Source organism: Sminthopsis crassicaudata, chromosome 1, assembly GCF_048593235.1.
Source record: "Sminthopsis crassicaudata isolate SCR6 chromosome 1, ASM4859323v1, whole genome shotgun sequence".
NCBI classification, from domain to species: domain Eukaryota; kingdom Metazoa; phylum Chordata; class Mammalia; order Dasyuromorphia; family Dasyuridae; genus Sminthopsis; species Sminthopsis crassicaudata.
The window spans coordinates 136161827-136176412 of NC_133617.1; the positions used below are offsets into that span (position 1 = coordinate 136161827).

At 29.9% G+C, this 14586-nt stretch overlaps 1 protein-coding gene across 49 annotated transcripts in view; it reads right to left on the bottom strand.

Annotated features, from left to right (window-relative positions):
* RIMS2 (regulating synaptic membrane exocytosis 2) overlaps positions 1–14586 on the bottom strand; it is a 780681-nt gene that overhangs the window by 6766 nt on the left and 759329 nt on the right. For all 49 annotated transcript variants that reach the window (XM_074267248.1, XM_074267268.1, XM_074267279.1 and 46 more), the window contains 3 exons: positions 3253–3394; positions 831–943; positions 398–499 (listed from right to left, as the gene is read on the bottom strand). In XM_074267248.1, coding sequence (XP_074123349.1) covers positions 398–499; positions 831–943; positions 3253–3394 — 357 coding nt within the window. The remainder of the gene's footprint in view (positions 1–397; positions 500–830; positions 944–3252; positions 3395–14586) is intronic.

The window sequence follows — 14586 nt, forward strand, 5'->3', positions numbered from 1 at the left end:
GAGAGTTTTGTCTAGACGTTTTTGTGCTTACCAAAACATTTGCCTAGACCTTTGCATAATCTTATTCTACCATATGTAATTTGAATATGTCATTTTCCTTTTAAATCGTAAACTTCTAGAAGGCAAGATTTTTATTTTCATTGTCCTTTTACTCTGTTGAACTGAATTTCAAAATGTATTATGGATTTTATCAGTTTTCATTTTTGCCTCTATTTAGTTTAAATATATAGAGTAAGTAACTGAACAGAAGTCTTAAAAACAATGGGCATTTTTCAGTTGTTCAATGAAAACAAACTCTTTAAAATAGGAAGTAGTAGATGAGACATGTGGAGAGTGCTATACAAAGATAAATAAATCTTCAAAGAGTCTAAAAGTAGAAATGCTCTTCAGTCCTTACCTGGCAGTGTTTTTGAACCTGGTTTTACAACAAGGCCACGGGCCCGAATTATTTCTACCTCCAATTGTCCCTTTTTGTCCATCATTCCAACTTGAATGTCACCTAAGGGAATTTTTTAAAAGGGCATTAGCATCCAAAAATAATCAGAGAGCTTTACATCCAGATCTCTTAAAGGATCACTGTTTAATTTGGCATTTGCCAATAAACTTCTGGACATTGGTTCAAATTTTTATGTCATGGATTTCTTGTCTAAAAACAATGCAATAAACAAGTATATACTTTTAAATGATAAACATTTTTGCTCAACTCTAAAACATTTCAAAAAATATGAAATTTAAAAAATTTCCTAAAGATTTTTTTGAAAATGAAGAGAATATGACTTAGAATAACATTATCATTTACCTCTATATAATCACATAATAGGAATACTCACCCATAGCTGGTGTGGCCAATGTTTGACGCCCAACTAACTGAGCTGGACCAAGGCCATCCAGAAAATCACTGAACTGGCTATCTGAGGCCAATCGAACACCAGGGAAAATCAAACTAAAAGGAAAAACATATATATCAAGGTTAAATCCCTATTCTTTTATTCAAAGTCAGACAGGTTGGGGTTTTTTGTTTGTTTGTTTGTTTTTTAAATATGATTCTCTTTGAAACTCCTAAAATAATCACTGTCTGTTATGACTTAGTTGACATATCATAGGCAAGCTGGTACCATTGGTTACTTTTTTAAAAATGTGGCTGTCTCATCTTCCTAGATAGTTTATAATCTAATAGCTTATAAGATATATATAGGGATGGAATATGTTTTTTATTTGTTTATATGCCCTACAGTATCTATTGTAGCTACAAACATAGAATGCACTGATAAATCACACATTACCCTAATTCAGCCCAATATCTGAAAATGAATCCTCATGACAAATAGCCATCAAATATGTTTTTTAGCCTTTGTTTGAAAATGTCTCATGAGGTGAGATATTCATTGCTTTCACAAGGTAGTCCATTCCAATTTTTGACAATTTTAATTATTCAAAAAGTGCATCAAATTCATATTTTCTTCTCTGCAACTTCCCTTTGTTCTTCTGTCCATTGAGATCAAGCAGAACAAGTCTAAACTGTTTTTCACATATCTCTTCAAATAAATGAACACAAGTATATTATATCTCCCCTAAATCTTTTATTTACTAGAGTTAATATCTTCAGTTTATTCAACTGATTTTCATATGGAATGAACTTGTCTTTCACTATTATTTTTTTCTTTTTTCTGGATAATTTCTAGCTTACCAACATCCTTCTTAAAATGTATAATGCAGAACTTAACACACTATGTCACATCTGATCTTACCAGAACAGTGTAAGTGGGATTATTATCTCCTTATTTTGGGACACTATGTTTCCTTTATGGAGTTTAAGAGTACATTCACTTTCTTGGCTAGTATAATACAATGCTAAATAATTCTGATTATACAGTCTATTAAAACCTCCATTTTTTTTTTTTGATGAACAATTATCTAGTAATACCTCTCCCATTTTGCATTTGAGAAGCTGACTTTTAAAAACTCAGAAATGAGACTCTATATTTATAATTTTAATTTACTCAATACATAACTTTTTTTGGCAACACTTTGTTTAGAGTGTAAGTATTGTTCACTGAAGACTATTCTATTCCTCTGTCTTTTCTTTCCCAGACTTTAAGGCCTTCATTTCTTTAGGCTTTCTATTCAATTCTTACCTTAAAAGTCTTTATCCAGGTAACCCTATGCTTTTACAAAACCTTTGGAATATATTCAGAGTTCTATGTATGTTTGTGCTGAGTCCATTCATCTAGTCAATTCAAACTTTTAATCATAGGCTGTAATTTTTCAGTGAGCTAGTATTTTACATGTCTAATCTAAACTGTCCAACTCTTCCCAAATTTCATTATCATATTGTATAACTTCATCAGTGTGTTAGCCAACTATATTTTTGCTTCTTCTATTGATTATGATGCTACAGGAAGATTATTGAATTTCACTTTCCTTTATTAAAATCCTACTCTCATTTTATACCAACACCCATTGACAATTTTATTGACTTTTAACTTGCTAATAACAATATTGCAAAAAAAGCTTAAAGGTATTCAATGTGCAAAGGAGCACAACAAAAAGGAAAAATGAGCAGACTAAGAATAGGGAAAAATTTGGGCTGGAATCTGACCACCAACACTTGCTGATTGCTGGTGAATAATTTTATTTACTTAATTTCAGTTTTCTTATCTGAAAAAGTGGAAGTAATAATACTTCTGACTTCATAAGTCCAATAAGAGACTTAAATGAAGATATAAAGTAAAGGAAGCGTTTTATCATCTTTAAAATGCTATATATATAAATGTTGCCTATTATTATTAGTCTTTTTCACTAAGTACTTCCATTAATGACAGGTTTGTTTAAAAGAAATACTAACAGAGGAATGTTTTGCCATTTCTTTTTGAATGATATATTTAGTTGACTATTAATCAGTGAATAGGAAAAATTTAAGAATTCCAATAATTCTAAAATGCCAGGATAACAGAATATGTCACAGATTTTTTGGAGGAAGAAGAGCAAGGATATTTCTACCAACTATTCTTATTATAAAAGTTTAGTAAATGCTCTCTTCTAAAAAAACAATTATATCTGGCTAACTAAATGATAGCAACTGAAGTACAAGGTTCAAAGCACAAGTTATCAGCATATGAAAAGGATAATAAAATTGAATTTCAGAGCAAGTTAATAAATCCTCAATTAACAAGCACAAAGGCTGAGAGAAAATGGTTCCTGCAATTGGAGGCAGACAAGACAATCCTATCCTTGCTCACACTATTCACTCACTTTCCTTCAGAGCTATAGCTGTTCATGCTGCCATCTGTAGATTCGCGGCTTGCCTGTCGAGTCATCCAGTTTCTCATTTCTACTGCCAGACCAGTTTCTGTACTCCTCTGGACAGTACTCCTTAGTTTTTTGCCTCCAGCTTCTGTATGAACACAAAACAATCGCATTTCCATAAGTAATTTGTGACAAAAAGAAGCTATAAAGATGCTTGTAATCTCTTCAAGAAAAGAATTACATAAATACAACATACCATTATTATCAAAAGGGAAAAACAAAGATGTTCAACAATGTTTGCTGTGTAGGTAGGAAAAAAACCCCAAAGAAATCTTTAAAATGGGAGCAAGTTTCACAAAGAACTATTATTTTACTTTAAGTTATTTATGACAGCACACCAATTTTTAGCATCACAAACAGAAAAGGTTCAATTAAAAAATAAAAGCATACTTTGCTTCCAGTGAGATTTCAAAGTTCTTTCTCTCCTAACTTATAGTATTATACCTTCCCCCCCCCCCCCACTTCTTTTTGTTATAGAGAAGGGACAAAGCTGAACTATTTATGGAAGGTCATGTATTGAATAGTTCAAGTACTTGTCTTTAATTTTTATATTTAAATGCAAAACAACAAAGCTTCTTCTATTTAGTAATGGCTCAGTCATTTGTTACAGGAGAATGAAGATGCTAATTTAAAAATAATGGCATTTTGGAAGATGAAACCCCAATAGTACCATATAAGAAAAGATTTTTTTTTTTTAATGCTAGGAAGGGGTAGAACAAAAAGCAATTGAAAAATCTGTCTTTTGTTCTTAAAACAGAAACAACCACAACATGCAAGGGGAACAGGAACAAAGGGAAGTAAGAAAGAAAAAGCAAAAAGTGAAATTTGTGAACATAAAAGCATTTGTAAAAATGATTGTTTTAGGCTCTTAGAATAGTTTGTTGATCTTTTTAATAGTCATATTATGAATAGATATAGCAGATAATTATGTTAAATAATGAACTCCAAAAAAGTCTCATTTTCACTGGATTGTAACTTGTACTTCAATTAACAAACCTCACCTCACCTCTTCTTCAGACTTTCCTAAGAGTTTTCACAGGTTCTGTATGTATGCTTGAAATAACTCTGCTCCAGTGGGCCAATTTTGTCACTTTCTCTAAAAGATAGCTAAACTAAGAAATCTATCAAGGGAAGTTAATTCCAAACATTTAATCCACAATACATGCTATTAGCGATAATTTTTTTTACAGCTTTTTCACCTTTTCTCATATAACTATGTATTTATCTCCAAATTTGTGTCTATTTTCATGCATGTATTATAATTAAGATATTTAAACATACTCTCTATCTATAGTAATGAAATAACAAGGAGGCTAATAAAATACAACATTAAAGAGTCAAAATTCTAGAGTCAGAAGGGACCTTAGAGGCTATCAGGCCAATTGCACCATTTTATAGATGGAGAAACTGAGGCCCAGGGAATTTAAGTGATTTGCCCAGGTAAATCAATTAGTTAAACATCATTTATAAAGCACTCAATGTGTGCTAAGCTCTCCACTAAAAGAGGCAATATTTAATATTCAATCGCACCTCATTGCTTCTCAAATATTTACATTTGTTGGTGGTATAAGTATTTGAAGAAAGTACCTATATTTTACTCTAGGAATTGACCCTAAATAAAAACTGTTAAGTAGTAAAGGTGTCATTTAAGAAGATCTAAGACACTCTATCTTGATTTTATGGGACAATGCCCTATATCTTATCTTAATCCCAGCCTTAATTATTCCTTAAGAGCAAATACATTTTTAGAATAGATTTTTTAAAAATAAAGATGATAAATAGAAGAAAATATGGACTGAAAGGAAGTGGGACCTGAGTTGACATTTTTTGGAAACTCAGAGCATATTTCAGGAAGGGAAATAGAACATAGAAAACAGAAGTAGGAAAGACCATGACAGACAAAGGAGACTGGGAGGAGATATGTCTAATTTAAATACTGGATGGATAGCAGGAGATAAGGTTGGTCAGGAAAACTGGAATTGATTGGATTATGAAGAACCTTAAATGTCAGACTGAGGAAAAAAACTTGGGAGTGAAAGTGCAAGAAGAATAATAATGGAAAAAACAGAAATCTTATGTAGCACTTGGGCTCATTTACTACTTATGTAAATCATTTTACTTCTTGGAGTTCCAGTTTCTTCATCTGTAAAATGAGGATATTATTTTTATTACTTACCTCATAAAATAAATGTGAATAAAATACTTGATGAATCCTAAAGTACTATGTAAACATAAGGTATTCTTTATAATTATTATTTTAAAAATGTTCAAAAGAGAGTAAACATGTTGTACTGATATTGGCATAAGGACTATATCGAATATAGAAATTTATACATTGTAAATGAATGCTTCATTCAATAGTAACAGATATGATGTAAAATAAATTAATTATTGTGACACTGAAAATTAATTATTTAAAAAACTACCAACTCCTTAGAATATACAGTTACCTTAGGAGACTATAGATTTATTAAGTCTAATATACTGGTGGTTTCACATTGTTTGAACCACACCCACTTCTTGGTAAGGTCAGTTGTGCTAGGGTTACACAGATGATAAATAACAAGATACATTAAAATACATAATCTCATCGATGTAGGTTCTCCTTCCAATCCCAAAATAGAAGCCATCTGTGCCATTTTGTCCTTTGTGTTTTTTGTGCATGTTCTTCCATAATCTTCCATAAAGATTCTCCTCAATATTCCTGAGATCTTTCCCTGGATCTTTTAGTATGAGTACCATTGCAACACTCAGTCTTCCCATTTGTTATTCATCATTTTTCCTATAGAACCAGTCAACTTTTAATTGTACACTTTCAGAATATTATACAGCATTTTTGCACCCTTATGTTGATAGTATGCTGTGGCCTACTTGTGCCCATGACTATTTCAGTTCCTTCCCATTTTGAGCCTCGAAATCTATCTTTAGATTAAAACAGACTTCTAGGTTCTATTCCAATTCATAAGTCAGTCACTTAAAAGGGGTTCATTTAAATTTTATAGAAGATACAACACTTGTCCCGTAAATATATAAAATAACAAGATATGATTATCCTATTTTTCAACACCAAAGGCTTTTGGCTACATGAATAATAGTAAACATTAAATCATTATAGCACTTTTTACCTAATATGTGAAAGAATCTGTCATATTGTTGCTTTAAAATATTTTGCTACCAACAAAAACTACTAGCCATTAGGTCTACTTTCTACTTTCTACAAAATTTTTTTTAAGATTAACTGATTCATGTATTGAAGGTACTCAGATAAAGATGTGAAAAGATCAGGCTTTCATAGACAATATTCTACAATAGACCAAATCACTAATTCGTACAATTGAATCAAGAATAAAGAGAATACAAGATCCTACTCTGCTTACTGTCTGTAGTAGGAAAAATTTTGTTTAGCAGAGTATAATGGTACCTTGAAGGATACCTTTCAACAAAGGATCTCATAAAAATATATAAAAAATCATTGAAAAAAGTAAAAAGATAAAATATATGTTTGAACTTTTGCTCAATGTCACAAAACTCCCTAACCAGTTCATTAACCTTGAATTTGTGGCCAACAGCACTGTAACTCATGGCTGAGTGAAGTATATCTTAAATATGTATTTTTTCCTTAAGGCACATCTCAGACTTCTTGTCCTTAGGAACATTAGACAGTTGCCCAGGACTACTTTTTGAAGCAATTTTAAGCAGAGAAAATACCAATTAACAGAACAAAAAAATGTGGAAAAACAAGTTTCTAAATAAATTGCATAAAGGATACTAATTTACAGTATAAGAGCTGAAACAAGAAGTCAGTATTGCTTTATTTGACCTCAGCTAAGAATATGTGTATCAGGTGAGGTTTTTTTTTGTTTGTTTTTGTTTTGTCATTTTGTGCCAATCCATGATTTGGGGATTAAAAATAAATTTTAGCAAATAGATGAATTTACAAATATGGAGTTTATGAATAATGAGGATCAATTGTATATCTTAATTTCATAAAAATATTTTTTAAAAAATAGAAAACAAAATATAAGGCTTAAAATTGTTTATATTAATAAGATTTGAATTTTTTCCATATTTTTGGAATATTTAATATAACAAAATGACAAAAAGAGATAACATATCCAAACTTATGTGGTGCAGCAAATGTAGTAGTTAAAGGCTGCTAAATTTACATTGTTAAGTGCTCTTTCATAAGTAAGAAAAAAATAGATCAATAAACCAGGCATACAATTTAAAAAAAAACTTAAAAAGCAACAATTCAAACAATCCCAAAACAGAAATATAAAAAAAGGAAGTGATTACTAAAAAAGAAAAAGTTATATAAAGTTTGTTGATCAAGCTAATAAAACAGCTAATTATAATCTCATTTTAAAAATTATTATCAAAAATTAAAAGGAAAATTCATAATAAGAGAAAATGAGAGACTATGGGATTTTTTTTTTTTTTTTTTTTTTTGTCAAATAACATGCCAATAAAACTAATAATACAGATCAGATGTCAAATTCAAGACCCCAAAGTATTCTTAAAACTCTGCAATATCTCCCAATTAGATTAAAATTTAATCGGGAAATGTTTAACAAAATAAATAAAAATATTTACAACATAGATAATCTTAATTTATGGTTTTCTAAATCAACATGTAACTGTACAGATACATTTGTATTTGGGTTTGAAATAAATGATTTAGATGACATGGATGATATATTTATGAAAATATTACATATCCAGGTTGACTGAATAACTTATTTATCAAAATAACCAAATATAAGAAAAAGAAATTGAACAAGTCATAAATGAATTGTCATAGATGGAGAAAAAAAAGAAGGGCAAGATGATTTACAAGCAAATTTTATTCACTATGTAAAGAATAATTCTAATATCAGGAAGAGATGAAGCAGAGACAGAAACCTTCTAAAATATCCCTAAGCAATATCAACATAAAATATTAAATATTAGCAAAGACATTACAGTAATACATTAATAAATTTGTGTGCTATGATGAAGTTAGATTTATCCCTAAAATACATAATTAGCTCTATATGTGAAAATTATAAACAGAATTAATAGTGTATATTGGTAATAAAAATGACTTTAAAAAACCTTCACATGATTATAGCAATATTTGTTAACAAAAGCCAGCACATTTGTTTTTGTTTTTCTTTTTAAAGGCACACTAGAAAGCTTAAGAATAAATGGTCTTTTCCTTAATACGATAAGTAGTATCTATCTTAAAATAAAAGCTAAGACTAGAGGCCTTTCTAATTAGTCAGGGATAAGGCAAGGGTATTCCTTAGTATCAATGCTATTTAACAGAATACTAGAAATAGTAGTTATAGCAATAGAAAAGAAAAAGAAATTAGAAAAAAGAAAGAAAAAAAACAAAATGATTACTTTTTTGCAGAAGGTATGATGGCCTGTCTAGAGAACTTAACTAACTTTAACTAAAATTAGTTGAAACAATAACTTCACAAAGTTATAGGAAATAAAATAAATCCATTTAGACAGACTGATTTAAAAGGGCATGAATATCAGCACTTCTACATATTGCTAATGAAACCTAGCAGGAAGTGATAGGGAAATGAAGGTATTTAGGAATCTAGTTACTAAAACACACAGAGGAACCACAGGAATATAATCATAAAAGACTGTTTTCAAAAGAAAAAGACTTAAATCACTGGAGAAATATAAATTGTTTGGAATCAGGCTATTCTAAAAAGACAAAAATAATAAATAACTACCTAAGGTGATTTATTTAGTCAGAGCCATAACAACTAAACAAATAAAGGATTATTTTATAAAACAAAACAAAACCCCCAAACAAACAGTAATCCAACACAAAAAACAAATTCTTCTGGCATAATAAAAAGTAAAAAATCTCAAGGGAAATAGTTAAAAAATAAATAAATAAATAAAAGAAGGTGGCTTAGCAGTACCAGATCTCAAATTAGACCAGAAAAAAGAAATACAGAAATTAATCAGTAGAAGAGCTTAGCTATAAAATTTACAGAAGCAAAGCAAGGATAGCATAGTGTTAATAAATTGAATACCACAGCTAACTAGGACTATTCGAAAAAAATTCACGCATTTCTAATACTGAGAAAACTGGAGTTGTCTTAAAATTAAAATTAGGTGAAGATCCATATCTCATATGATATATCAAGAGAAACTTTCAATGGATACATAACTTAATCATAAAAAAACAACATTATTTATAAATTGAATGATTAATGATGAAATTACCTCTCATCTCCATGAATATAGAAGGGAGAACTAGAGGGTAATAGAAGACAAAATGGATCATTTTGATTACATAAATTTAAAAAGTTTTTGCATAAATGAAACTAGTGCACCTAAAATCAAAAGGGAAACAGGTAATTGGGGGAAAAAATCTTTGTGTGTTTCTTTACTAAAAGTCTTACATCCAAATTGATCAGAACTAGAACCATTAACCAGCTGGTAAATTGTTTCAAGATACAAATAAATAGCTTTCTAAAGAAATAGAAACTAGCAATAGTCATATGAAAAATGCTCTAAATTAGTAAAAAAAAATAACAGAGAAACACAACTTGCTTTGATGTTCCATCTCACAATCATCAGATTGGCAAAAATTATAAAAAGTCAAATTACGATTGTCAGTGGGACTGCATTTGCATTAATAGATGACTGGTGTAGTTGTAACTTGGTCCAGAAATTCTGTGAAGCAATGTGGAACTATGCCATCCAAATGAATAAATTGTATACACTAGTTGATCCAATGATATCATTACAAAATCTATACCTCAAAAAGATCAAAGAAGAAAAAGAAAGAAAAGAGGAAAAGAAAAGAATACAGTCTTTCAGATTAACTTAAATATTATTTTCTACATGATATCTTTCCTAGTCATAAGTGCTAATATACAATTCTCCTAAAATTACTCTGTACTTTTTTTTCTTATATTCTATATACTTTTACATTTGTAGACTTTTATCTCATTTGGAAGATTTGAATTTCCATGATATTTCATTTTTGCTTCTGTATCTCCAGGGACAAAATAGGAACACATTAGAGATGTCTATATTTGCTATTCAAGGCAGCTAGGTGGCACAATAAATAAATTACCAGGCTTAGAGTCAGGAAAATTCATTGTCCTGAGTTCAAGTCCAGCTTTAGACATTTACTATCTCTGTGACTCTTTTTGTCTTAGTTTCCTAATCTATAAAATGAACTGAAGAAAGAAATGGAAAATCATTCCAGTATCTTTGCCACAAAAATCCCAAAGGAAGTCATGAAGAGTCAGACACAACTGGAAAATAGCTGAAATGAAATGAACAACGTTATTTATTGATCAATTCATCTTATATAACAGATATTCTGTATGAATTCTATTTTTGTGGTAGCTCTTTTACAAATGATCATCATAACTGTAATTAGAGATTAAGAAATATCTCATGAAATGTTTCTTATCATCTTTGGACATATGATAAAAATCAACTCCTATGTTTTTCCAAAGAAAATCTGACTCATGCTTCAGTTTGGTTGTAAATTTCTTCTGTGTCTTGATTGTGTTTGTAGTGAGACTATAAAGATTGACTTGATTAAGATCTTCTGGTAGTTATTGGATAAAAGTCATATTTGGAGAATCAATAGTTAAATGAAAAGTTTGTAGACTCTCCAAAAACCATGTGATTCTCATTACCATATATCCCTTTATCTGACACTGTTTCAGCAAAAGTAGATGAGGCCCTGATAAGATGGAGTGCCTTTTACATTTTATGTTTGGTCCATGTATGTCATGGTCAAAGAAAGCATCTTCAAGTGATACTTGATGAGCATTGTATGAGCTTTATGAGTAGAGTATAGCAAAAAGATCACTGGTTATATAGCCAGGGGTTCTGTGTAATAAAACTCTGATTCTGTTAGTTGCTAACATAGGTAGCACTTCTTTTAACTCACTTTCTTAATCTGTAAAATGTGAGGATTAGATTAGATGATTTCTAAGATCCTTTCCAGCTCTACATCTAATGTATCTATATCTGAACTACCTGTGTATATCTCAAGGTTTATGATGATAGTAAAAGCAGGAAGAAATCCTTACCAAAACATTCAACTTATATTTATAATATATATTTTACTAATATTATAATTACAAACTATATGTTTTAGATAGAAAACTTTCATCAGTGCAATTTATAATTTCTAGCAAATATTGTGTTAAAGAAAAAAAAAATTCAAGATTTTGTCTGGAACCTTGGTTTCAACACAGAATTCCTGTTGGGGAGATTTCCAACAATATGGATCTATACCATTAACAACTTACTATCTTAAGCAGTTCTTACAGATTACTAACATCACTCTTTTGTTAGGGCAATTTTAATTAAAATGCATCAATGGTGAAAAATGGCACAATTCACTGATAAAGAAAGCATTATAAGAAATTGGAGAGAAACTTCAAATATACAAGAGATTTGCTTTTTATAAAATTTCTGCTTTGAAGATAGAAACAGGGATGCGACTTATTCATTCACTTACATATTTAATGTTTTAGTTGACATAAGGGTACACAGAAGAATAAAACAGTTCTTGACCTTACACAGCTTATGATAAAAATTAATCTGGTAGTTAAAATATTACAGAATGCTTTATATACACAATGTAATTTGATTTTCATAATAACCTTGAAAGGTCATTACTATGGGTCTTATTATTTCCATTTTATACATGGGGAAACTAAGTCTTGGACAGATGAAGTAACTTGCCTACCACCATGTAGATACAGTTAATAAAAAAGGGAAGAGGATTTGAGTTAGGTTTTTTTCTACTCCAAGTACAATGTCCTGTTCTACAACCAAATTATTTCTCCATCTCATAACACAATAGTTTCTAAAGAAAAATTGAAGAATGAATCCTAAAGCAATTAACATTTCCTTTTCTTGCATTTAATAGCTCGCAAAACCTAGACTCTCCTTAATTTTAAGAAATAAAAGATTGAAAATAAAACTTCTCAAAAGTGAGAAAAAGAAGATAAGCACACACTTATTGCTGCAAATCTATCATATATAAAAATATATATTTTCAGATATGTAATATGAATCCACTAACATTAATGGTACAATTAATACAAGTAATGACTTACACAGAAGTGGATGTATGATTGTAATCCTAAATGTTTGTTACAGTAACTATTAAGTAGAATCACTTACAATTTAATAGTTAAATATGAAAAACTACAGAAAAAAATTTGGCAATTTTATTTATACTATTCATTTTTGCTTTTAATTCAAATTAATGGAAGCTGACAGCTGATTTCCAACAGTTCTTCTGAGTTTAATTGAAATAAATCACTGTGACAGCTTCTTATGCCACTTTTAATGGAACAGAAAACTACAAAATTAAGGTCACATATTAGAATTATCAATTTTATTCTCTTTTTGATAAAATTGTGCCTCTGCCTTACCTTTCCCTCCTTCCCTTTCCCTCCTTCCCTTTATCCATATTTTGTTCATCTTTTATCATGGAACATTTTAAACATTTTAATCCCTTAAAAATTTTATCCATTAAATATTCTCATTTAAATAGAGTCAAATGAGTCCCATTCTACCTGCTATATGCCTCAGAAGCTAACATCCACAAAAAATACTTTGTAAACTGGAAACCACCATACAAATACATGACATTATTATTATATTATATTATATATTATGCTAAGGTCTTTTCTTATAAGTTATTTAATAATCAATTTTGACACAACTTGCATATCTTGAAAGAATGAAATGAGTTTAAATGATATCATTTTAAACTTTTATTACACATAATTATAAGACAATTCAATCTTTATATCTGAAATAGTGTAAATAATATGATATAAATATATGGCAATATAGAATATTATAGCATTAAATATAATATAGCAACATATTAATAAATAATACACTATAATAGAATTCTTCATGTAGCAATTCCACATGATAATTTTACTAGTAAACATGACCATTTTGTTTTTATTAAATGAAATGGGAAACTCAAAAATAAATGTCCCAGAATTCTTGGACACTTTCCATGACATACCTGAAAACAATGAAAAGAGAGAATCACTCGTCAGTACCAAGATTAAAGATGTACTAAAATGAAATGTTATATAAAACAAAACCTATTATAAATAATTTTTTAGAGTTTATGAAAAAATATAATTTTTTAACCAATATTCAACTGAATTTATTATTCCTTTGAATCCATGATCTCATGGCTATTGGTATTCATTCCCTTCATAGATAACAATCCATCCTTGGCAAGCCTGTATGACTCTTTTCCATGTCCTCTCACAAATCCAACTGAAGGTCTACCCACATTCTGGGACTACTTTTGTCTCCTCAACAACTTATGAATATTAATGAGGCAGAAAGACAGTTATCATTTAACCCTCACTTTTGTTAAATGATTGGTAATCTGTTCATATTCTCTGCCCCCACCATTAAACATTTTTAATGATAATCTTCACTCTATTTTTATGCCAGTTTTTCATTGATAATATGTCATAGCTTGCTCATGCCCATTAGGAACCTCTCCATTGCTTTTTGAGTGATCCTCATCTTCACTTCTTTGGAAATGATATTAGTCTGTGGATTACAATTATACAAAATTACCAAAAAAATACTGCTACTTAAAATAATGGCCCTTGATACTGGGACGAAGTTTGGGGTCATTACAAGAACCCAGAGTTGTTCAGTTTTTTTGGAAAATAATATGTTGAAAGTATAATATGTGACTGACACTGACTATGCTAGGAATTAGGATACAAAGACAAAAAGGAATTAGCTGCTGCCCTTGAGCAGTTTATAGTCTATTAAGAAGAAACCTCATGAAAAAAATAAATACATAAAAGGAAATCCAAATACAATTTGAAGGTAATGTGAGAAATAGTACTTATAAATACAGGGATCAGGAAAGGAATCAGGCATGGAGGATAGTCAATAAAAAGTCAAAAGTTTGGTCATTGCATAAGTGGTATTCTTAATAAGATGGCAATGTGTAAAAAAAAAAAAAAAGTCTGGCTCCCCTAACAAACATACACATAAAGATTAAAATGGCACCAGATGAAACCAAGATCAAATAAAATCAAAGGTAAATGCCAGTAAATCTCTCTACTCATTATAGATAAATAGCAATCATTTCTGTTCTGGCCAGAAATTGTGAAGGTCTTCCCTTTTCAGACTGATTTTTTTGTGAAGGCAAAGTAGGTAGCATTTTCCCTCAATTTTTGCCCAGTCCTTAATTACCGAATGGTGGTGGTGTCATACAAACTGAGACCT